Source organism: Oncorhynchus mykiss, chromosome 13 (genome assembly GCF_013265735.2).
Source record: "Oncorhynchus mykiss isolate Arlee chromosome 13, USDA_OmykA_1.1, whole genome shotgun sequence".
NCBI lineage: Eukaryota > Metazoa > Chordata > Actinopteri > Salmoniformes > Salmonidae > Oncorhynchus > Oncorhynchus mykiss.
Window position 1 is genome coordinate 40,178,455 of NC_048577.1, and position 27,233 is coordinate 40,205,687.

The window sequence follows — 27,233 nt, forward strand, 5'->3', positions numbered from 1 at the left end:
CTACAGTTTGTTAACAAGAAATGTGTGGAGTGGTTGAAAACGAGTTTTAATGACTCCAACCTAAATGTATGTAAACTTCCGACTTCAACTGTATATAAAGTAACATATGATGGAAAAGTGACTTACAGAAATGTTTCACATTTTAGCAGACGCGCTTATCGAGAGCGACATACAGTAGCAATTCGGGTTAAGTGCCTTGCTCAAGAGCACATGGACAGATTGTTCACCTAATCGGCTTGGGGATTCGAACCAGCAACCTTTCGGTTACTGGCCCAACTCTCTTAACCACTAAGCTACCTGCTGTGTGCGTCCACCTTAAGCAATTCTAGCCAATAAAAGAAAATATACATAATGACACGTCACACTCAAACACACACACACACAGATACATTGATATTTAAAGGGCTTTGGGTCACGCAAAGAACCTACTATAGCTGACCCTATATAGCAACACATTTCACTGCACCAGTGTATGTGACATTAAAACACAGTTTTTTTGTTTTTTTGTATAAAGTGCTGGTCATTTGTGAAATGTGTTTCTGCATGGCTGGGTAGTCAGTGGGCCTGAAAAATGAACAGTGTTCACACTGATGATAGCGCCATTATGGGAACTCCTTGGAGAGGGACAACAGAAACTCAGGTCTTCCTTGCTGGCTGCAGCTATTACACTCCATCTAAATGGCTCTCTGGGGGAAGAGGATGATGAAGAGTACTAGACGGGGAAGCAAATATTAAAATACAATACATAAGACTTGTGAGTAGACCTAAAAGTTCAGGCAATGGATCTTGGGTGCCTCAATGAAACCATTAACGGGATGGTCTCATCTCAAGTCCATACAGGAATACGTGAAATGACTGTGATCAAACAATGACCCTAGTAATATCTGTTATTATAATGTCCTATTCAATCATACCGCTCTCTCCACCACCAATCCTTAACGAGAACATGGAGCTTATATTCCCCAAAAGTTCTTCAGTCGATGATGAAACTATTTTTCCTAGTAATGGGGGTGAATCCTGAATCCAGAATGTCCAGTCAACAAGTTTCCAAAATAAATGGGAGCCTAGCAAAACATGGCTAAAGGGCTGAGAGCACATTGTTTATTAATTTAACCCAGAAGAAGCAGCTTGTCCTCCCACCCTGCCATCTGTGTGCTGGCCACCGGCCCGCTCCTCCAGGCAGACAGCAGGACCAGGTCAATCAGGCAGGTCCGCAACACTACACTGTGTTCCTTCTCACAGAAACACAAGCTTTACATTGACATGAGAGTGTCATACTGTTCTCTTGATTTCACTGTACAAACAGGTACTTTATGGCGGTGGTGAATTCCCTATGGGTCCTAACTGAGGATGAGGAAACTGTTGCTCTAAGCATTTTATTAAAATAGATATATATTTTTAATTGAATATTAAAACATACAGTCTACCTGCTCAACATTTACATTGCATTCAGTCATCTAGCAGACACTCCCATCCAGAGCGACCCACAGGAGCAACCTGGGTCTAGCGCCCCACCCAAGAGCACATCGACAGATCTCCGACCAAGTCAAATCGGGAACCCGAACCACACACCATATATCTTTCAGCTATGCTGTGATTAACATAGATTCAAATTGTATCTAATCAAATACAATCCACAGATTGTGAGTTGAAGATATACGAATACTCTTAGTAAAAGTATTTATCTATTAGTAATTGACTGAGCAGGTCTCTCCAGATCTGCCAACAATGCTGTTTCTAGGGTCAATTTTAGATTAATGGTATGCTTTTTCAGCCATTCCTGAGGAAACCAATTCCATTGATCCTGAGGTTCAAACTCCACCCACCCCGGAACATTAATGGGTGAGCTCAATCAAGTGCACCTACACATACAATAAGCATGTAGAAGTCACTCAGGTTTAAATTAAAGCACCTGCTGTCAGAACATCAGCTTGTGAACACATTGTCCAATGTTAACATAGCAGATATAACTACAACCGCTGCCTCATGCTGACAGACAGACGGCTCACACTCCGATGTTCACTAAGTCCAAAGCACCACCACCGTGTACATGATTGGACAGAACTAGCTTGCCAGGGGGATCACGCTCTCGATCTGAAAGCAACTCTCCATATAACCTGACCTGCAATCTCCCACAGAATACCTGTTTGTTCCTCTCAGATACAGTACATCTTCCATTTTACTTCATTAGTCTGGATTTAGCTCTAATTGTGTAACTGCAGAAAATATTGGTTTAAAAATAGATGGATGAAAAGCTGGCTTTCGGAAGGCAGGAAACTGCCAATTTTAATCAATTCCAGGAAATCCACTTCCATGCAGCTTTTTTCTGTAAATCATCCTGATCCACAGATGAAATTGCTTGTCATTTCAGGGATTATGATGTTCCAATCAAATGACATCTCCAAAGGCCCTGTGTGTGAGTGAGACAATAGAAATTCTATCATTTCAAAATTGCTCCCCAGTAGAGTTCTTCACGGGTTCGGGTCTGAAATTCATATTTTCTATTGGGATCGGATCTGGATCTGATTATCCTCTGGTCTGTTTGGGTCCAGGTCCAACTTTTTGGACCTGAGAAGTCCTCTACTTCACAGCCCCTCAATGTAAACTGCACAGTACATCCCCAAGGAGGTGTCACACATCTTTACTCTGCTGCTATTCAACAATATCATATCTCAGTCATCTACATTATAGCACACGTCAAATCAAATCAAATTATATTTTTCACATGTGCCGAATACAGTGAAATGCTTAACCAACAATGTAGTTTTAAGAAAATACCTAAAAAAAGTAAGAGATAAGAATAACAAATAATTACAGAACAGCAGTAAATAACAATAGCGGGGCTATATAAAGGAGGTGCCGGTACAGAGTCAATGTGCGGGGGCACGAGTGTCGAGGTAATTTACGTAATATGTACATCTAGGTAGAGTTATTAAAGTGACTATGCATAGATAATAACAGAGAGTAGCAGCATCTTAGAAGAGGGGGGGGCAATGCATATAGTCTGGGTAGCCATTTGATTAGATGTTCAGGAGTCTTATGGCTTGGGGGTAGAAGCTGTTTAGAAGCCTCTTCGACCTAGGCTTGGCGCTCTGGTACCGCTTGCCGTGCAGTAGCAGAGAGAACACTCTATGACTAGGGTGGCTGGAATCTTTGACAATTTTTTGGGCCTTCCTCTGACAACGCCTGGTATGGAGGTCCTGGATAACAGGAAGCTTGGCCCCTGTCATGTACTGGTCCGTATGCACTACCCTCTGTAGTGCCTTGCGGTAAGAGGCCGAGCAGTTGCCATGCCAAATCTTTTCAGTCTCCTGAGGGGGAATAGGCTTTCTCGTGCCCTCTTCACGACTGTCTTGGTGTGCTTGGACCATGTTAGGTTGTTGGTGATGTGGACACCAAGCAACTTGAAACTCTCAACCTGCTCCACTACAGCCCCGTCGATGAAAATGGGGGCTTGCTTGGTCCTCCTTTTCCTGTAGTCCACAGTTATCTCCTTTGTCTTGAATACGTTGAGGGAGAGGTTGTTGTCCTTGCACCACACGGTCAGGTCTCTGACCTCCTCCCTATAGACTGTCTCATCGTTGTGGGTGATCAGGCCTACCACTGTTGTGTCATCAGCAAACTTAATGATGGTCTTGGAGTTGTGCCTGGCCGTGCAGTCATGAGTGAACAGGAAGTACAGGAAGGGACTGAGCACGCACCACTGAGGGGCCACCCGTGTTGAGGATCAGCGTGGCGGATGTGTTGTTACCTACCCTCACCACCTGGGGGCGGCCCATCAGGAAGTCCAGGATTAAGTTGCAGAGGGAGGTGTTTAGTCGCAGGGGCCTTATTATAGTGATGAGCTTTGAGGGCACTATGGTGTTGAACGCTGAGCTGTAGTCAATGAATAGCATTCTCACATATGTGTTCCTTTTGTCCAGGTGTGAAAGTGCAGTGTGGAGTGCAATAGAGATTGCATCATCTGTGGATCTGTTGGGGCGGTATGCAAATTGGAGTGGGTCTAGTGTTTCTGGGACAATGGTGTTGATGTGAGCCATGACCAGCCTTTCAAAGCATGTTTATGGCTATAGACGTGAGTGCTACGGGTTGGTAGTCATTTAGGCAGGTTACCTTAGTGTTCTTGGGCACAGGAACTATGGATGTCTGCTTGAAACATGTTGGTATTATAGACTCAGACAGGGAGAGTTTGAAAATGTCAGTGAAGACAGTTTCCAGTTGGTCAGCGCATGCTCGCAGTGCACGTCCTGGTAATCCGTCTGGCGTGAATGGCCTTGTGAATGTTGACCTATTTAAAGGTCTTACTCACATTGGTTGTGGAGAGCGTGATCACACAGTTGTCCAGATCAGCTGATGCTCTCATGTATGTTTCAGTGTTGCTTGCCTCAAAGTGAGCATAGAAGTTATTTAGCTCGTCTGGTAGGATTGTGTCACTGGGCAGCTCTCAGCTGTTCTTCCCTTTGTAGTCTGTAATAGTTTGCAAGTCCTGCCACATCAGACAAGTGTCAGAACCGGTGTAGTACAATTAAATTTTTGTCCTGCATTGACGCTTTGCCTGTTTGATGGTACTTTGGAGGGCATAGTGGAATTTCTTATAAGCTTCCGGGCTAGAGTCCCACTCCTTGAAAGCGGCAGCTCTACCCTTTAGCTCAGTGTGAATGTTGCCTGTAACCCATGGTTTCTGGTTGGGGTATGTACATACAGTCACTGTGGGGATGACGTCATCAATGCACTTATTGATGAAGCCAGTGACTGATGTGGTGTACTCCACAATGCCATCGGAATAATCCCGGAACATATTCCTGTCTGTGCAAGCAAAACAGTCCTGTAGTTTAGCATCTGCTTCATCTGAAATACTTTTTTATAGACTGAGTAACTGGTGCTTCCTGCTTTAAATTTAGCTTGTAAGCAGGAATCAGTACGATAGAATCATGGTCAGATTTGCCAAACGGAGAACGAGGGAGAGCTTTGTTCACGTCTCTGTGTGCGGAGTAAAGGTAGTCTAGAGTGTTTTCCCCTCTGGTTGGGTTCGGGTTAGGGTTCGGGTAAAAACTGACTTTAGTTTCCCTGCATTAATGTCCCTGGCCACTAGGAGAGCCGCCTCCGGATGAGTGTTTTCCTGTTTGCTTATGGCGGTATACAGCTCCTTTAGTGCGGTTTTCGTGCCAGCATCGGTCTGTGGTGGTATATAGACAGCTACGAAAAATACAGATGAAAACTCTCTAGGTAGATAGTGTGGTCTACAGCTTATCATGAGATACTCTAACCTCAGGCGAGCAAAACCTTGAGACTTCCTTAGATATCATGCACCAGCTGTTGTTTACAAATATACATAGGCCCCCACCCCGTGTCTTACCAGAGGCTGTTGTTCTAACCTGCCGATATAGTGTAAAACCCGCCAGCTGTATGTTTTTAATATCGTCATTCAGCCACGACTTGGTGAAACATAAGATATTACAGTTTTTAATGTTCAGGTTGTCCCATTTATTTTCCAGCTATTGAACGTTAGCTAACAGTACGGATGGCACAGGGAGATTAGGCACTCGTTGCCTGATCCTCACAAGGCACCCCGATCTCTTTCCGCCAAATCTCTGTTTCTTTCTCCAGCGACTGACGGGAATGAGGGCCTGTTCGTGTGTTTGCAGTATATCCTTCCCGTCCATCTCATTAAAGAAAAAATATTTGTCCAATTCGAGGTGAGTAATCGCTGTTCTGATGTCCAGAAGCTCTTTTCGGTCAAAAGAGACGGTAGCAGCAACATTATGTACAAAATAAGTTGCAAACAATGCGAAAAAAATGAAACAAAATAGCACGGTTGGTTAAGAACCAATAAAATGGCAGACATTCTCTCCGGCTCCGTCTTTCTAAGAGCAAACAGGGACTTGACTTTGAAGTCTGTAATCTTATAACGACTCATGATGGAGAATGAGTTGCATTGTAGCCTCCACTTGGATTTTCCAAGTGGAGGGCTGGCCAAGTTCTATTTGTACTTTTTGCCATACAAAGGAAATTATGCTAAATGTTGGAAAGTGGAGTAAATTGCTTTTCTTTGACATCCTCCTGGGAGTGCAAACCTTAGACCGTTAGCTGTTATGAATTACATTGGCCTATTTAAATGAATCCATCAGAACATAGGTGCTTTTGTTTGAACAGTTTTCTGTCCAAAATAGTGAGTGGCCCACTTCCTCTCACTGAAAGGTTGTCCTTTTATTAGACTGGACGTTCAGATCTGGAATGCTGCTTAGGCCTACATACAGTGCATTCAAGCATACACAGACACACACACGTTTGTGCTGGGTCACTATATGATTTCAAGAATAGTTTTTTTTCTCTCTCTCAGCGCTAATGGTGCTCTCTCTCTCTCTCTCTCTTTCTCTCTCTCTCTCTCTTTCTCTCTCTCTTTCTCTCTCTCTCTTTCTCTTTCTCTCTCTCTCTTTCTCTTTCTCTTACCCTCTCTGCAGTCAAATGAAACACATCAGTCTTTCTTCCACTTCTGACGTGAGATGTCATGAAGGTTATCCTGCACCTGCAGAGCCTGAGATCAATGAAGAAACAACCACAGAGATGCACTTCCTTTCTTTTTCCAGAACGACATATTTTTATTCTTTGGGGCAGATAGTTCTAGCAGAAAAAGTTGAATACTTTAACAAGATCAATAATAAGATATCTGTGATGTGGTTGTTTTTGGAATGTTATATAGCAGGAGATATTTTAAACTCTATGAAGTTTAATCCAAAGTTGGAACCTCAGTTTTGGTCAGTGAACCTATAACCTACCCCCTGGGCATAGACGTCAGTTCAACATCTAGTTTTGATTTACATTTGGTTGTGAATTCAACGTGAAATCAACAATCATAAAATCACCATGTCATTGGATTTAGGTTAAACATTGGGTGAAAAAAAAAAAATAATTCCCTTACGTTCATGACTTTTTTCAAATCCAATTAGTTTTCCATGTTGATTCAATGTTATCACATTGACTTGTTTGTTTGAAATGACATGGACATAATGTTGATTCAACCAGTTTTTCTCCCAGTATCTTCACTCCAAGGCTAGAAGATGTGAAATAAAATGCTCCTTATGGGAAGCCTGGGTGTCAGCATCACAACATAAGCAGTACATTATAATACAGTAACTCCTGCTTCAGTGTGGCCTTAATTACTAGAACATTAACTGTAGTAATTAGGCCAAGCCCACAGCAGGTGAGACAGTGGCAGTTGGAAGGTTGTCTGGTGTCGCGCCATTGTCATTAAAGAGGGTTCGTGTAAAAATGATAACAGGCTGTCACACTGTTGATATACAATGTCTTACTGGGTTTCTAGGTTAATACTCAAGTGTTCTGCAAAATGAAACGAAAATAGCATGGCTTTAGGACAAAAATAACCTTTACATGTTGAAACCCTATTTGAGGATAGAGATACATCCAGTTCTGTTTCATTTGCTTAGCTTTTGAGCAAGGTCGGTTCGTTGAATGTAGTTCATTCACCTAATAGGAATCAATGACACAGCCTCAATACCCTTTAGGACCCTTAACACCTCTCAGCGAATTACACCTGACCTTAGAGTGACGTTTGTCAACAGCAGACATTTAAAGTAAAAGGGATGACAAACAAAGGTGCCAAACTCTAAAATTGAGCATAGATGTCTGGGCATGAGTCACGGATGCCAAAGTAGTTCTGTGAACAGTGAAGTTTCATTGCGACATGATTAATCAGATGAGCAGTCTGGATTAGTCTGAGTCGGGTCTCTGTTGGCAGCATCTGTGGTCTTGCTGAGACCAGATAATGCTTCTTGAGCAGATGTCCTTGTTTCATAAGCACAGATAGCAAAACAAGGTATTCCAGATGGTCTCAGAACACAACCACTCATAGCATTAGAATGACTGTGCAACCACTTGCTAGTCTCAGCAAGCCTCTTCCAACATATGGGTGTTAAAGGGATATTTCAGCCAAATTATGAAATTTCATGTTTGTTTCCTTACTTTGAAAGCAGTCTACGGACAAAGAGGGACTGCAAAAGAATCCACGCTATGGGTTTGTTTACCTAGCCACTGCCACCAACTGCTAATAGTTACTGGGAGTCCTGTCCTGCACAATGGCATCCCATTAAAGATAAGACATGGAAAGATTTTCTTTGACTAATTGCTGTCCAGGTGCCGACTAGGTGCGCTAGTCAGTCACACTCATTCCCAGCCATTTAAACAACTACATCAACCACACCAACTTTAACTACACCAACTTTTAACATCTGCTATCTGAGCAGCTAACCGATCGCTGCAGCTGTACATAGTCCTTCGGTATATACTGTAGCCCACCCAATTTACCTACCTCATCCCCATACAGTTTTTAGTTTATTTACTTTTCTGCTCTTTTGCACACCAGTATCTCTACCTGCACATGTTCATCTGTAACTCTGTGTTGTTGTCTGTTCACACTGCTATGCTTTATCTTGGCCAGGTCGCAGTTGCAAATGAGAACTTGTTCTCAACTAGCCTACCTGGTTAAATAAAGGTGAAATAAACAATAAAATACATTGTGACATCCACAGGCTCATTGTCTGCTGGGAGCTACAGGAACGATTCCAGTTCTATATTTATCCAAGCTGAAGCAGGAGATTAGCTCGTACTGACCACTTCACATGAGAGTGACATAGGCACTTCAACAGCTGCCATCTCCATCTGTAATAAGTCTGGCAACCGTTTTGAAAATCATCTCTTAAACGTCTCAAAATGTTGCTCACTGTCTTAGAAAATGTTTTACAAAATCTAAACTTTACTCAAATAACTTTATTGTAAAAAGTCATATTTAATCTGATTAGCTAGATAAAGTGGGTTAAAACCGGTAGAAGAAAAAAAATCCTCTGTTTCTTAACTTGCCCCACTCAATGGCCAATTTGAAGGTGGAAAATAATGAAGCTGAGGGTCCCGATAGTACCTCTAAAGTACCTGTAAAGACCTTCTGTTTGAGCAAACATTTAATGTGGCGCTGACACCATCGCCTCGCTGCTGATGGATGGTGTCGAAGGAGAACAATCTCCATAGAAAGGTCAGCAGAGTTTGTGTGTCAATAAAAACGTCCAGGGACAGATTGGGCTTTAATGAAGAGCCATCTCAACATGAAGAGAAAGGCAGGGCTCTTCTCCTGCTGATAGATGAACTAACAGGGCAGCTAAATGATCGCGCTAGACAGCCAGGTTAACTCTCACTACAGGGAACTGGGCGTGGCGTAGGACGACTGGGGTTTTATTAGCTAAGTTGAATGAATGGGAACACAATCAGTCTAGACTGAATGGCTGCAAGTGGATGCTGTTCAAAGGAATTTCTGCAAGTTTACGATGATCTATGCAGCCTCCTGTATGTTCACTAGAAATGCTGACTGGATGAATGACCGATTGGGTTCTAACCTGGGTCTCCATTGCGTTGGGTGACACAAGTGTTAGCCCTCTAAGCTAAAGCCTAATCATAGTAAGATCAAGAGAAATGCAACATTCAAATAATGCAACCATGGATATACTGTACCTCACCACAAAAATCTTGAGAAGAAACAGATTTATTGTAAATATGATTTTAGATGTGTACAATACAATGGAGTTTCCGCTTCCCAACTTGCACATACATTTATGACAAGTAATATTTCATTTTGTTAGGATACAAAATCAGTTGTGCTTCACGAATAACATGATCAACTGACAAAGAGCACCATCGTCTTCCCACTCCTAAAGGTTGGAACCAAGACCACTAGCTGCATCATGAATGCAATTCAGCCTCAGCCAGGGGCACAATTTAGTTCAATGAGGATTAGGTAGAGAATGTTTTTATTTAGATTGAGAAATGAGCAAAGTTTGGATGTAAATAGTTAAATCATTTCATAGGACATGATTTAGAGTCAACGGCCATTGTGCTATTACTTTACAGTATGCCATTATGTAGCATGATGACCAGTCAGCTGGAATGTTAATCTACACGTCATGTACATGTTTTATGCAATTATATCAGTGGAAGCTATTTGAGTGAGGGAGTTATACTTCACTACTACACATATAAGTGTTACTCTAGGTTCCCTCCATGACTGGAACAGTATAATAGGTGCACTCTATCTACAATCAATGGAGCTGTGGACTTCTGCACATGTTTTAACACTGAGAAACCAGATACATTTTCTGGTGATTATAGTTTTTTTTTTAAATGAACTCTTGTTGGATATGATATTGATATTGAGAGGGTCCTTTGAAGTGGAACAGTGATTTCATGTCATGCTATACTGTATAATATTATGCATCAATCTGTTCCTAGACCAGTCAGTATTTGGACAATTAAATCAGGTGCACATTTCATTTGGACACAAGGCACAGACTTATTCTATGGCCCTACCAAAACATCACCTTAACTATGTACTGTACAGCCATACTAAATATGTCTCTATATTTATGACCTAAAGAATCAGCCCTTTTGCAGTCAATGCACATTTGCAATATTTTTCCTTACCATTTTCATTGTTGGACATTGTTTTGTATAGACAAATGTAATACACAAATATGCATCCATTTTTTTTGCATCACATCATTGGTATTCTGAAGTCTTCTGTCTTATTGGTGCAAATGTTGAACTGATATGCGTTGTATATATGCCAAAAACTGCATATATGACGAGTCTAGTCTAGAAAATTCTCCATACAAGTGTCTTGTGTGATTAAACAACAATACAACGTGTTGCAGTTTGTGTGACTGTGAGTTTCGTCATGCAATAGCAAAATAAAGATTTGAACATATTTATTATGAGAAATGAGATGGTGGTTGGTTGTTAGCATATTGCAGCAATCTACAGTATTGGTGCATTACGTTTCACTGACAATGTGATAACACACTCCAAACATATAGTTGTGTGCCTGGACTATACAATACATACAGTATCTGGTTCAAATGTGGTTAAAAATACAAGCACGTATTGTATAGTAGGCCTTAGCAAATCAGTATTGAGGATTGTTCCCTTAGTCTAGTTTTTCGTACTGTACCAACCACAAAATAAAAATACTTTTTGTCCACCTCTAATGCTTTCCAAAGTTCTAAAAGTAGGGAATGTGACTCACGGCTATTCTTACCAGATCTCATGTGGTGAGTAAGAGAATGAACGACAAGCTGCTGGCTGTCACTCCTCCAGCCATTAGAGCCACTTTGTCACTGGCAGACAGACTAATGGACAGTTGAAAGCCATGGAAAGTTGAGAGGCATGATTAAGACATGCGGACAAAGTGTGGGCTGCTCTTGAATCAGTGGGCAGTGACAAACGCAACACATGGCAAATTGCATCAGAAGTCCTTTATTTAAAACGCTTTTTTTGGTAAGTGTGGCATGCTAATGCACTGTGCCGCTCGTGTGGGCTCCCAAGAATGGAGTGTTGGGAGAAAAATGTACTATTTTTCATCTGATGACGCACAACTTGCCCAATGGAAAAGACAGGCACATCTTGACCTGTGTGTTTGTACATGGGTACTCTCAGGTGTTTTAGTAGGCTACTCCAGATATTCAAAATGAACACATTTTATTTTTATGTGTATATCTTATAAAGTTGATGAAACTGTAGATTTTCTTTTTTTAAATAATAATAAGAAAAATAGGGAAACCATTTATTGCAATTTCTCTTTTACAGAAAGCTAGATTGATTTGTGCATGCAATGACATCAACTCATGGTGATTTCAGAGGACCTTCTCTGTCTTAATTCAGGGCTTGATCTCATACTAAATGAAATCCATCCACTCTATTTACCCAGGCTGTACCTTTTTTTTGGCTGTTTCAGGAACATCTACTACCCTTTAACATCTCTCTGGGTAGCCGTAAAGGAGCCCTCAGTAGTTTTCTACTGCCACAACAGTCTGAGATGGGGGGCCTGGCTTTAGGCCATGTAAAGATTTGGTAGTATTGATGGAGGTGGGTGAGAAACAGGCACCACTGCACAACATTAATCCCATGCTAATCAATTTGGGAGTTATCATAAATATATGGGCAATATATTCACAAATGTATTGGCAGTGACGTTACATGTATGGAAAGGACACAATTCCTTCTGTGTTTTCTCTATCATTGATCTAAGGTACCAAGGTAAAGACACACACACACACACACACACACACACACAATGCATTGTCAAATGGAAACAGAAATAAAGAATGTGAAATGATAGATGTAACTCACCGTTTTCAACTGACAGTTGTGGACCTGTTTGCAAGATGAAGACATTTAAGTAAATTCCACAACTTATGCAGTGGTTTATAAGACGAGCTCTTTGATTTGAACAGTATTTCATAGTTTTCTCAGAGAAAGGCACAGCCCTAACACCAGAGAGAGCAGAGTAGGGTGTGTGTAACGTTGTGGCTACAGAACTGGTTTGGTGCAGTCTCATCCACCTCATGCCCTGTCGTTTCTGAAGGAGAATATACAGTCCATATCTGAAATTGTCACTGTTTCCCGATAGATGTAATCATGAGCCCGAGGTTCCCGAGCATGAGCATTACCAACAAGTCCCCCCCACAGTATATACACTACACAACATCTGAGGAAATGTCAATCAATGTTGAGGAGAACAATGTATCCCTTTACTATCGGCTGCTCCACTCCTCTGCTCCACTGCGTCTAGATCTAAACCTACTGGCTTATCCGCGGCGGATTCAATGGAAACTACATGAGATGATACACATTTTCAGGCCCTTTGAGATCTCAGTTAATACTGACAATAGGAAAAGTCTATTGCCACTGGGCTTTTGTCCAGTTCCAGTCTCTTCCACCACTGCATGGCTCCAGGCTCATCCTGGCTAACCTGTCCATCGGAGGTCAATCATTACTATGCTCTGCTCACTGATGTTATTAGTCTGACTTGCAGTATATGATTTGTTTGTATTAGTTGCAATATAATCACCAATACAGTGATGACCGAAACCTTGGAGGTTTGGAGTATGTTGTTGTGGTCACTCTCCCCCCACTGGCAGGAGTCCCACACATGCCTGTCACATGCACAGTCAGCCACACGCATTAGTTGACACACAGCACCCCTAGAGAGGGGCTCTCAATCCAGGACCGCTGTTCTACTTCAGCCTCTACAGCAACCTTCTGACCAACTCTCTTGCGCTCTCTCTCGCTCTCGCGCTCTCTCGCTCTCGCGCTCTCTCTCTTTCTTGCAGCTGGGGTTATAGTGGTTATGGTGGTGGGGTGGGCTCTCAGATCAGACAGTCACTTCTGTCTTGCTGTTGCTGACAAAGTAGGGCTGCGGGGGCATGTAGTGCTGGCTGCGCGAGGTGCTGTGCATCTCGTTCACCTGCTCTATGGTGCAGTGTTTCTTAGTGCCGTGGCTCTGCCGGCGGCCCACCGTCTCTGAGCCGTCCCAGTTCTTCTGCATCCCCGGGTTGGCGATGGTGTTGGAGCCATAGGCCAGGGTATGGGAGCTGCTGCTGTGGCTGCTGTGGCCCTTGGTGCTTTTGGACTTGTGTCCGTTCTGCTTTAGGGAAGGCTGTAAGGGAGGGCTGTAGGGGTTGCTGGGCTCCTGCTCTATGCGATGCATCGGGTGCATAGGGAGACTGCCCTTGGCTGCCATCTCTACCATGTGCCGCCGGTTGGTGTAGAAGTTGTCATTAACCTTCTCCGCTGGAAACAGACATACACACATACACAAGAGCAAAAAAAAACATAAATGAAAAAATATTGGAATGACAGCCATTTTGTTAATGTCATGCACAGACAATAGCAAATGTTCAGGTCTTTGCTTTGGTGAGATTTATTTAGATTAGTTGAGATATTGAAGTATTTGAGGATTTTGGACTGTTTCCAAATCTATTTTTATGCACATGCCATAATAATCCTAAACTGGGATAGATTACATATTGTCATGTGGGGTGAGGAACAGTTGAGAAAATGGTAGCTAAAGGTTTTTTTAGGTGAATAGTACATTTTGCCTGAGCCGTGTTGAATGTTGTTGATATGTCTTGTATATCATCATGCCATTTGAATATAAATGTAAATGATTTTCCCAACAATGCCATTATCATCTGGAAACATGCAGGCTTTAGCTAATAGTAAACAACCCCCTCCAGACTGGTTGGGGACTTTGCTCTTTTCAAAGCTGGCTGTGTGCACAGTTGTATTGTAATATGCAAATGAATATGTCTCTGAGCATTCTGGAATGTTTACTTGATTTCTATAGTATATTTAACATATCCTTTAACTATCGGACATTATTTGCCCATAACAGCCACTGACATTGTTACATGGTGTCATTTGACATGTCCAATCTGGTGCAGACCTGTTCTGAAAACATTATCCCCTCACTAATTGTGGAGCAACGCCATACTCTACAGCGTTAGTCATTTCCCTGTGTGACATTTCAGACTTTCTAATTAAATGTCCTGCCGGTGACCTTTAATCTGTTATGATACCCTGGTGGGCGGAGGGAGAGGCAGACGGCCTCAGCCTCAATGTTCTGGATCGGACAACGCCATATTAGAGTGAGACTCGTCTCAAACAAGAGAGGAGCAGTACAGAGCTCCCTCTGCACAATGTGCTTTCATAGCGTACACATCAATGGCCCACAGCTTAATACACATCAGAGAATCAGAGAGCAGGGAGGGGACCACATTGGTTCATATAGACTCAACCCAAACAGTTTAATAAGTTTCCCCACCGGCACTCATTCCTCTGTTCTCCCTCCCATCCCCTAGTCACCGGGCAGCTCTCATTAGATACACTACCATTCAAAAGTTTGGGGTCACTTAGAAATGTCCTTGTTTTTGAAAGAAAAGCACACTTTCTGTCCATTAAAATAACATCAAATTGATCAGAAATACAGTGTAGACATTGCTAATGTTGTAAATTACTATTGTAGCTGGAAACGGCAGATTTTTAATGGAATATCTACATAGGCATACAGAGGCCCATTGTCAGCAACCATCACTCCTGTGATCCAATGGCACGTTGTGTTTGCTAATCCAAGTTTATTACTTTAAAAAGGCTAATTGATCATTAGGAAACCCTTTTGCAATTATGTTAGAACAGCTGAAAACTGTTGTTCTGATTAAAGAAGCAATAAAACTGGCCTTCTTTAGACTAGTTGACTAGGCTCAAAATGGCCAGAAACAGAGAGCTTTCTTCTGAAATTCGTCAGTCTATTCTTGTTCTGAGAAATGAAGACTATTCCATGTGAGAAATTGCCAAGAAACTGAAGATCTCGTACAATGCTGTGTACTACTCCCTTCACAGGACAGCGCAAACTGTCTCTAACCAGAATAGAAAGAGGAGTGGGAGGCCCCGGTGCACAACTGAGCAAGAGGAGTACATTAGAGTGTCTAGTTTGAGAAACAGACGCCTCACAAGTCCTCAACTGGTAGCTTCATTAAATAGTACCAGTCTCAACGTCAACAATGAAGAGGCGACTCGGGGATGCTGGCCTTCTAGTAGGCAGAGTTCCTCTGTCCAGTGTCTATGTTCTTTTGCCCATCTTAATCTTTTCTTTTAATTGGCCAGTCTGAGATATGGCTTTTTCTTTGCAACTGCCTAGAAGGCCAGCATCTCAGAGTCGCCTCTTCACTGTTGACGTTGAGTCTGGTGTTTTGCGGGTACTATTTAATGATGCTGCCATTTTGAGCCTGTAATCGAACTCACAAATGCTGATGCTCCAGATATACTCAACTAGTCTAAAGAAGGCCAGTTTTATTGCTTCTTTAATCAGGACAACAGTTTTCAGCTGTGCTAACATAATTGCAAAAGGGTTTCCTAATGACAAATTATGTGCTTTTCTTTCAAAAACAGGGACATTTCTAAGTGACCCCAAACGTTTGAACGGTAGTGTATGTTTCACCACAGTCTTTGTATCCCCTAATGATCCGTCTGCAGCTTGACGCCTCTACACTAGATTAGCAGCAGTCAGAGAAGTTTCATCTGATTGTCTATGATGTCACAGAGAGAATCTGGTGAATGTTCCACATGCCCGCCGCCACACCATCCTCTGTGGGATTGAGCCTCTGCAACTCTGACAGCTGCCATCTCATCCAGCCCCATTTATGGCGAGGGGCTTTGAAGTTCCTTTAGTTGAATCGGGCCGAATCCATAAAGAGACCCCTGTTTAATTAGGGTGATAACACTATCAAATATGTCTCCATCACTTCTTTTAATTCCCCATCAGAAGCCGAGCTGGTTTCTGATGCCTGTCTCTCTGGTTTATTAATCAGAGCGTTTATCAGCTCTCTGCTAGCTCACGCGCCTGTTTCTCCTATTGGTCTACGGAGAAAACGACTGACTGTTTGAGCATCAATCAGTGTAAAAAAAAACCTTAGAGATAAAGTCAACATGCTTAGACATTGCTTTCCTGTGAGCCTAATTAATCATTCCCTTTTTCTAAATTTCAGAGGCATTAGTTCAGCACCGTGGCATTTTGCTTCAAATGGAGAGGCAAAGATAACAGGGAATGTCTCTGACATAACTACATGACGAGGAAATCCACAATATCCCCTGGCACACGACAGCCATACATAAATTAGAATCCCAATCTAATTCGCTGTCAATGGCATACACACAATACTGAACTTGCAGAGATCTTCATGTAGACTTGTATCCTAAATGAATGCATCAAAGAGAAGGCTGCTTGCAGAATTGTCATGTTCAACTCAATTATAATTACAGCTTTTTTGGAGAATGGCATGAGAAATAATTAGCCTAGTGTTTACAGCCAGAAGAGCGGCAGGCAGATCCAAAATGTCTTCAGACACCTCCCTGATGGGGCTCCCGCTCCTTTATAAGTTAGCCAGTTCAGATTGTAAATGTCTGTGAGAAATCCAATTCTGTGACCTTACAAAAATCACTGGGGGGACAGCGGGAGAGAATAATTGATTGCTAGATTTTGGTTGATCATTTCCCAAACCTTGGATTTAGCACTCAGGGAATTGAGAGGTGAGGCATAAGACACATTGCAGTAAATAATGCTTTTCCCCGGTGCAAGGGGTGGGTCAAGCTGTGATGTTTAATTTATTATAGTTTCCCTCTCAAAATGTTATAGAACATCTATTTTCCAATATAATGTTGAAGGATAACTAAAGAGACATGGTTTCATGATCCTAATATCAGTTCTGTGGTCAATACGATCTGACTCTCAATGTAGACCCTCAATGTAGACCTCATTCATGATTTGCAGCAGCAAAACTATAGGTGATATAGAACTTTCTTTCTTTTTAAACGGTTTTCATTGCCGCCTAAAAGCAACAAAGGCAAAACAATGGACAAGCCTTGAGACGTGAAATTAGAGAGACAAATCACTTACAGTAATTTTCCTAAAAGGTAGTCTATTGTCCTCCCTTTCTGAATGGCAAAATTCCACATCTGTTATCCTGTCTAATTTGAAATAAACCGTTTACACAGTGTAAATATTTTTGTTGAGAGCCTCTCTTTCCTTGAGGTTTTTCTTTAAACGGAAAGTGTTACATAAACAGTGTCTCTCAGTAAGTAACCATACAGCATGCTAGGATGGAGACAGAGACCAGGCTAACTGATAATTCCAGCAGGCAGCAGAACATATCTACCCTAGCTGCTTGTTTTTTTTTTTTTTGCTCATCATTTGAGATCTCCATTGTGTTAATTAGCCCACATTTAATCATGTCATTTGAGTGTGATTACATGGAAGTTCGACACTTCAGAGGCGTATGCTCATTTGAGATCTCGGCTGATATTTATAATCCTCACGTCCTCTTTTATGAGAGAGATGCCTTCAATTTAACAGATGGCCAAATAAATACTGTACCATTCCCATCCATTTCAGTGGAATGGTTTCCCTTTCTCACATACTATAGGTATGCATGGCATGTGCAGTACCAGTTAAAAGTTTCTTAATTTTTTGTACTATTTTCTCACATTGTAGAATAATAGTGAAGACATCAAAACTATGAAATAACACATGAATCATGTAGTAACCAAAAAAATAAGAATGGCGCCTGAGAGGATGGCTGCCTTTTTATTGGCTCTTAACCAACCGTGCTATTTTGTTTGTTTTTAAGCATTTAACTCTAAAGCTCTAATACCTGTTGTATTCGGCGCATGTGACAAATAAAATTAATTAGATTTGATTTGAAAAGTGTTAAACAAATCAAAATGTATTTTAGATTTTGGATTCTTCAAAGCAGCCACCCTTTGTCTTGATGACAGCTTTGCACACGCTTGGCATTCTCTCAACCAGCTTCATGAGGAATTATTTTCCAACAGTCTTGAAGAAGTTCCCACATATGCTGAGCACTTGTTGTCTGCTTTTCCTTCACTCTGCGGTCCAAGTCATCCCAAACCGTCTAAATTGGGTTGAGGTCGGGTGATTGTGGAGGCCAGGTCATCTGATGCCCTTACACAGCCTGGAGGTCTGTCTTGGGTCATTGTCCTGTTGAAAAACTAATGATAGTCCCACTAAGCGCAAACCAGATGGGATGGCGTATCGCTGCAGAATTCTGTGGTCACCATGCTGGTTAAGTGTGCATTGAATTTTAAATAAATCACAGACAGTGTCACCAGCAAAGCACCCCACACCATCACTCCTCCTTCTCCTCCTCCATGCTTCACCGTGGGAACCACACAGGCGGAGATCATCACCTACTCTGCGTATCACAAATACATGGCGGTTGGAATCAAAAATCTCACATTTGGACTCATCAGACCAAAGGACAGATTTCCACTGGTCTAATGTTCATTGCTTGAGTTTCTTGGCCCAAGCAAGTCTCTTCTTATTATTGGTGTCCTTTAGTAGTGGTTTCTTTGCAGCAATTTGACCATGAAGGCCTGATTCACGCAGTCTCCTCTGAACAGTTGATGTTGAGACGTGTCTGTTACTTGAACTCTGTGAAGCATTTATTTGGGCTGCAATCTGAGGTGCAGTTAAGTCTAATAAACTAATGCTCTGCAGCAGAGGTAACCCTGGGTCTTCCTTTCCTGTGGCGGTCCACATGAGAGCCAGTTTCATCATAGCACTTGATGGTTTTTGCGACTGCACTTGAAGAAACTTTCAAAGGACTTGAAATTTTCCGGATTGACTTACCTTCATGTTTTAAATTGTAATGATGGACTGTCGTTTCTCTTTGCTTCCTTGAGCTGTTCTTGCCATATGGTATTTTACCAAATAGGGCTATCATCTGTATACCACCCCTACCTTGTCACAACACAACTAATTGGCTCAAACGCATTAAGGAAAGAAATTCCACAAATGAACTTTTAACAAGGCACACCTGTTAATTGAAATGCATTTCAGGTGACTACCTCATGAAGTTGGCTGAGAGAATGCCAAGAGTGTGAAAAAATGTCATCAAGGCAAAGGGTTTGAAGAATCTCAAATATAAAATATATTTTGATTTGTTTAAAACTTTTTTGATTACTACATGATTCCATGTGTTACTTCCTAGTTTTGATGTCTTCACTATTATTCTACAATATAGAAACTAGTTTTTTAAAAAAGGAAATCCCTTAAATCAGTAGGTGTCTCCAAAGGTTTCACAGGTTCTTATATTGTACTGTGAAATATATGCATTTAATTAGATTTGAAATGATGATTAAATTATATATTACCCCTTTTGATTAGCTGATGAAATCTGATTAGCTATTTTGATTATGAAGTTAATCAGAGAAGCAGCTCAGCGCTTATTCCTGTATTCCCATATCCGCAGATCTTAGAATGAGCAATAAGTGTGTCTCTTACCGACAGCCTTGAGGGAGGCGTACTTATTGAGCTCTTTCCCAGGTTGCTGTTGCTCATAGGGGCTAGGGATCTGTCCCAGGGAAGGGTAGGGGTGGGGAGGAGACCCTAAGCCTGGCATTAGTGATGATCCTGGACCCACACTGTTCATCTGGTTAGCCTCTGTAGGGAGAGAAAGAGAAAGATGGCAGAGAGAGAGATGTCAGTCTGGCAGAAAAAGTAAAAAATGTCATTAAATATTGATGTTCCATCTGAGTGATTGAGATTATGGGCCCATATAAATGCTACAATGTAGTTAGAAAATTCGATTGTGCACTGTTGTATTGTTTTCCCACTTAAGTGAGGCAATATTTTTTACCTTTTACTGCAGTGGGCTAAAATCATGGTCACACAGTGTTTCTTGGTAGTCTTAAACATATCTACTTTGAAACCTCACTCATATGGCTATGGGCTTAAAAAAATAAAACACCATGTCAGATATAGTTGAAATGTATTACATTTTGAGTTGGCATCCCAATATTACACTTTATATACATCACATAAGACCATTGACATAGAAACACCAGATTTTCGGTTACTTAAAAAGAAAAAATGTTTATAGATTTTGAAATTATGAAAAATATTAATAACATTCCACCCATGAGGCCACTAGCTAATTTGGCTGCATGAAAGGGCTATCAGCAGAATTTTTTAAATCAGTGATTCTTCCTTCCTGTCAGTGGTGAGATGTAAGAGCTGGTGTCTCCCAAGAAAGCTGTGGAAGTCGAGACCTGATAGTGTAAGCTGCCTACGTGGGGTCTATCTCATTGACCTGCCAACACAATTGTTATATTCTCTTCATGTTAGCCCCGGGATACAAGTCATTAACCGTCCATCGCTCCGAGCTAGATGGCCCTCTAGCCAGCTCACTGTGCTAATCCTCTCCCAATCGAATTGCTTTGGTTTCCTCCAACCAAGTCTCAGCCAAAACCAACAGCAGCGTAGCTCAGCCCCCAGCTGATATGTCTCTCAAAAGGCCTGATAGAAATCAATTTGACGGATGGATAAGAATGGACAGAGGTAATTGTTTCAGATCCTTGGTAACATTGCACCCTGTGCTGGTTGGCCCTCCCTGGGGACTCAGCTGGAGAGAGAGAGTGTGATGACTGCTCTTTATAAAATGGTACTAATCCAGCATCCAGCATGCAGACATCTGCTTAATTGAGGAGAGCATGGAACCATGGCAAATTGGCTGGCCCCCTGCCTGCTGGCATGGCAGAGCAACCAGATGTTGTGGGCATCATTTTCAACTGGCCCCGCAGGACCCAAAGGAGATCAGGAGACAGCAGACTGCACCCACGCCCAGGTGTCAGTTTGGGGGACGGTGAACCTTAATAACTCCAGGAATACTACAGTAGCTATCTACAGTGGAATATCAATAACGTAAAGTTAACTATTAGCTCAATATTGATATTGTGTGTAATAGCAGAGTTCCATCAAATGCATTCCCCCAGTTTGGCTGTAGCAGTTACTGATTATTCAAGGTAATACTGTACATCCATTCAGTTGTATCCGTATTCATGTTGCACATGTAAACATAACTCTCTTCCATGACTGATGTCCACAGCCCACTGTGAGGAACAATACCAGGACCTTGAGAGAGTAGAGTCATTGTAGTAGACATTGTAAGTGCCCATAAACTGCTGCTTGGGCATGTTGAGAACACTAATGAGTTTTCAAAGTACAAGCAATCTGTTGAGCAGCGGATTGAACCTATGGCACGAAATGCTGTTAGTAACAACAGCTTCCTATGTATGACCACACATTCAACAAGTAAAATAGAATGGTCCAGCACTGCTTGAAGATCTGGATTCATTTGAAGGCTACAACAAATTGTAAATAACACCTAGAAAAATTGAAAATAATGATCTGACTTCTTATGGGCCCTGTGTGTGTTATTCTTAGGTATCCTGTGTGTGTGTATCCTATGTTCTTTTCTCTCCTTCTCTCCTCACAGGTGGCAATCATCACTCCCCAATCAGTCACCAATCAATCATCAATCAGAAGACACACCTCCTATTGCCATTACCCTATCACATTCCCTTTCCCTTGGTTTAAAAACCCTGTCCCATGTTTCCTCTAGAGCCCAATCTCTCTGTCAATCTTTCTATGTTATACAATCTCTCGGTAGTGTTCTTGTTTGTTTTTAGCACCTCCATATCACCTTGTCCCCACCTGTGATGATTGTTTTTGTTATGGTGTTTGATGGTGGGAAAAGGGGGAACCAAGACATACATGGGCATACATTACCTGTAGGAATACTTTGTATAAAAACACTAGTTAGAACTGGGCGGACCACCCACTGTATTTTTGGTTAGTTAGCTGTTGTTAAAGTAGGCTAGTCTAGCTTAGGGATGTTTTTGAATACTTATTATTTCTTTCCTTGGGTCCAGCTCAGCCCCTTTTCCTGCTCCCCCCATTACCGTGTGTTTTCAAATAAACCATGAGTGTTTGACGGTAATTTAGTTGTCTGGTTATTTGGTTCTCACTCTTACTTTTTCACTATTATAATTTGCATGAGTTATGTTACGGGTCTCGTTACCATCTCCCCTAGACTGTCGGGCCAAAAGGGATTCGTAACAGTAATATACAAACAATATTAAGTAACTGTTTATTATTATTATGATGAATCAAAAGACAGGTCCTTCAGATATTATTTATAGTGAACAAGTATTCATTAAAAAGAGTACATGAAAAGGAGTTACCTTGGCTGTACCTTTTGAGACTGAGATAAATGACGAACTATAAACGTCTGCTTTAGAAAATAGAGACGAGAACCTCCAGTTCATTACTCATCTCACAGATGTGAACGTTCAGTAGTAGAGGAACTGGCAACATTTACTCCAGTGTGAATGCTTTTTTGATATATAGTTGTTGTGTTCTTACAACGACACAAACCGTAATAAATTATACTCGAAACAGAGATAACGTTGACATGACTTTCTCGTTCAAACTCAAGTTCGAGCACAGTGTGTTCATGCGCAGGCGCAGTACTCAATTAGTATCAATGCTCTAGGTTCCACAATAACAACATACTTCCCGTACCTATGATAAATGCTGTATAGTAGTATCACATAGCATACTTAACAATAATTATGGCCAGAATTCAATCATATCTGCAGTGTGACCACCCTCCTCTGCTTCCCCAATCATGATGATCAAAACAGGCTGTCAACTTGTATGTCATACATAATAACTGGCCGTGATGAATGGCATATTTGCAGAGGCACACTGAGGCCAATTAGCAACTTAACGACTCGTTTGCAAGTCAACAGGTCAACATGTTCTGAGAGCAGATTTCTCTGGCAAGTTTACACTTCGGTAGATTGCCAAAGGGAGGATAATAAGGTGAAAAGGACATACAATCCCCATTACTTATGCCCCAAATCTTACCAAGCAGTTCGCATTATAGGATTTACATCTTGATTGAACTGTATGCTACTGTACACATGCATCTCTCTGCTGCACTGATGGTATGAGGGGAGAATACACACATGACGATCGCTGAGTAGTCAACATCAATGTTTGTAATGATTGTGATGATAAAACACAGGTTAAATCAAATAAAAATGTCTTATCTGGAAGATCTGTTGCATTATAATACCTAATTTTATTGTTGCCATGCAACATCTAATCAGGCACACACACCACAGTGTGAAAAGCAAAGAGCCTCTTTTGCTCGGTTTCATGTTAGTTAGCCGATAAGGAGGTCAGTGGACGTGGAACCCTGTTTGCCAGTGCTGCAACTAGTGCACAATATTCCATTCTAATTAGCTCCACAACTAATATACTAAATACATTTGCATTTACACATTTAGCTCAACACTATCATCTGCTTTGGACAGCGGACAATGAGCCGTGAAAGAAATGGATCAAATCAAATCTAGGCAAAAATGGTTCTGTCTGGGAAAAGACTGATGCCAAGTGGACTGAAATAGATGTTCTGATTTGAAACCGGGTCTTGGTAGCAATGACCATTCGTCAGGGAAGAGATGTCAGCTATCGCTGAAATGTCAGCAGAGCTTTTGTTCTCCTCGTCTTCCCGGCTGGCAGGCGATTTGATTGGATTCTAGTCTATTTTTCCCAGACAGTTACTTAATGAATATGCCAGCTTTAGTTACGCATGCTTCCTGGCTCATGACTCAGCAGCAGCCACTGGAAGGTTTCTCTTCTCCAGATGATGAACACAATCATCGCTGGATCTACAGGTCCGAAAGGCTGAAGGCAGCAGCGATGTAAGCAAAGATGTCTGGTCTGACTAGTCTGACAGCCGGGCCAAGAGTGCTGTAGCCAACAGCAGGTGCATTAATCCATTTTGGTTGGAGAGGAAAGAAAAATGTGTTTCACGATAAGAAAAGTTGCATGATCTTTCAGAAGTTCAGAACCAAAATGTAGGAATGGACGGAATTGAAATCTACGTATCCCCAGAAAAAAACAGCATCAACTGCAAAATAAAATGGCAGTTCAAAATCAACTTTTGTTTTCATGAAAATAAACGATGAAATCGATCCTCTATGTTTATTTCATGCTTATCCACAGGGGAATAAATGTGAAGAACGGGAAAAGAAACTTCCCTAGCAACTTGCCCACCAGATTTGTAACTAAAGGTTCCATGAGGGCTACTGACTATGATAATCAGCAACGTTGGAAATTCTTATGAAATACTGCACTGCCTCCTGGAAACATATTTCCCCAGGCTGCACAGTGGTCCCAGTAGATACGCTCCAACAGGAGATGGTTCGGAACAACAGGGGAGTAGAGCTTTCAACAGAGGTCTGGAGGGACCCCAGCATGAATGAATGATGATTGTTGAAACGTTCCAGTGGTTTCTGTGGGGAAAAGGACAAGGGTTTAAAGAGGAAGAGACCATTGCACAGAACTACAATGTACTTTAAAGGGAGGAGAAAATGCTTTTGAATGAAGAATAGGGAAGGTGTTTATTTTCCTTAGCGAGTCCAATTAATATGAAAGAGGATAGTGTGGCAAGAGTTAAAAAAGTGGGAGGATAAGGTCAGGGACAGGAGGCGTGAACCAAACATGAAACAACTGTCAGCACCACTTCAAAGGGACTAATGTACTCTCCTCTGCCACTGAAAAATAAGAGATGGTACAAGTTTAACATTGTTACTTTTTTAACAAGTATCAACTTTTAGAGTCCACTATGCCACGGTGCAGCCTCTCCATGATAATAAAAAATATAATAATAGTGAAATAGGCTAATTAGAAGCTCATTTCCCACCGGTCAAATAGATGTTTCCGCGCTGTGCTAATTACTTTGTAAAGGAGCATGAAATGATCTGTGTTGTCTCATTAAAAGACATACAGGGAAGCTTTACAACTCTTTCACTACACCTGCTAATAGCGGGTCAGGTATGGCTCTGTGACTAGGTGAAAACAATGAGTGGTTTTCAAGAATCATTGTTCTCTGAAATTACCCCACCTCTGGAAATGTGGAAATCTGAAGTACAAGCTGTTACTTTTGCATTGAGCTGCTAATTTAAGGAGTAATACATCCGTCCCTCCATTGTCTGTGTACAATGGATAAAATCCCATTTCATCTGCCAGACATTTGTCCTCTTTACACACCATTTCTTCTAAATTACTGGAGTCCCACTTCAATTCACTTTCCAACTGTCTGCCACTGGTTAAAAGTGGTCCATTTGTGAAAACTTTTGTAAGGTTAAAGACTCAAAGGTTGTTGCTGGAGAAGTGAATCAACACTACAGACACAGATACCTTCCAAGAACTCATAAAAAATGCAAGAGTTTATTTTGGGATGCTACAATGGGAAGGGCACTCTCATTCACAGGTTATTTCCAATTGGGGTTGTGAAAGACGGCAGAAGGATTAGTCCTAAGACCTCCAATAACATGTACTGTATAATTTATTAGCAATACTTCATCATATTTGATGCACGCTTGTAGTTTCATCAGATGATTTGCCATTGCTTTTTTGCAATTGAAACATTTCAGATTCAATAAGCATGTACAGAAAATAATATGAATACTTCCAATATACCTACTGCAAGGAATGTGATTTCAATGCCTTTGCACAGTTTGTCAGTATTTGATGTTGATTTTCACAAATGAATTTGTCTAGAATAGTCAGTGTGACATTTAACACTGAGCCTCTCGCTGAAACCTACCTCTGCTTGACGGATTTACAGGGTATTAGACAGTGCGCTAGAAGAAAGTCAGTCAGTCACTCTTATTTGCCCTGATGGAAGAAGTCTATATTCCATGTAAATGTGTGTCTAGCCCCTGGCTTTTCTTCTTTATACTCATAAAGGTTGGACAAGCTGAGAGATTAATAGCCAGGCCTTGAAGATTGATGAGAAAAACCTTTGACTCACCAGGGTAAAATATGACTTGACAGGTCATTTTATAGGTTGAATTTCCTCAGTTGTAATTTACATAAAATAGGCATATGCAGGGATGGAACATAACCGATCTGGGTGCAGATGATGGCGTAAAAACAGTATCTGAATTCCTACAGACTGAGGAAAGCCATTGTCTGTGTAATCCAATCTGACAGGTGGAGCTCACTGTGAGGTAAAGCAGCAGAAGAATCAATACCGCCTCCTCTCTTCTCCTCTCTCGGAGCATTGTTCGCTCCTTCTCTGTGCTCTACCTGCTTCCATTACCTTAAATTCATACGCATTCATCAGCTCACCTCTGAAATGTAGCCGACGCTTCCAGACTCGGGAGTGTTATTGAGGGCAACACTTCACTTTGTAAATGTTGATGTTTATGGCTTGATTGGCAAACTAGGTGAACAGGTTTCTCTCCAGAGGCAAGTTTGACTATGCCAACTAAGTAATGGAAACTCCAACTTACAATGGCCTGTCTCCATAGTTCATACATTAACCAGTTGGCAACACCCACATGAGCAACAGTTCATACTCCCATTATTTATCTGCTGAGGGAGAACAGGCTCTGCTGCGCTCACAAAAAGCCTGCATGAAATGAACATTTAATGAACTTATATTCAGGCACTATGTAAATCTAATGTATTAGCTTTGTCTTGTTGTATTACTGAATGAAATTGACGTTCCCCTATGCTAAGAGTATATTGGATGGACAACACAGTTATTCTGTCAAGCTTGTTCATTACAGTGACACCATTGTATGTGCTTTATGAATGGATAATTCAGTAAACAGTTAGATAAAAATACAAGCACAGAATAACGATTTGCAAAAGGTACATTAAATATAGATACAACATATTCACTATTTTGTGCATTAAGATGTGTGTGCTGTGGTCTGGGTGAACTACTTAAAACCCTACATGATGGTGGGTTTGTGTGCACTATTTGTGATAATGGTACTCTCCATGCCACCAGCTGGGTCAAAGTTGTCTGTGCATGGAAGTGTGTGTTTCATTCGTCTATAGTACAGACACAAATGTGACTTCTACACAATAAATAATATGCCCACAGCAATGCAAAGGCTAATCACTACCTGCTCATCCAAGTGCTTGCATATTGCCATGTGCGACTTAT

General features: G+C 41.5%; 1 protein-coding gene across 1 annotated transcript in view; it reads right to left on the reverse strand.

Moving 5' to 3' along the window:
• Positions 1 to 9,531: 9,531 nt before the first annotated feature.
• Positions 9,532 to 27,233, reverse strand: part of shisa9b (shisa family member 9b) — a 28,360-nt gene continuing 10,658 nt past the window's right edge. The window contains exons 3-4 of the mRNA XM_021557855.2: positions 19,697 to 19,855; positions 9,532 to 13,629 (exon numbers count right to left, since the gene is read on the reverse strand). Coding sequence (XP_021413530.1) covers positions 13,211 to 13,629; positions 19,697 to 19,855 — 578 coding nt within the window. The 3' untranslated portion in view covers positions 9,532 to 13,210. The remainder of the gene's footprint in view (positions 13,630 to 19,696; positions 19,856 to 27,233) is intronic.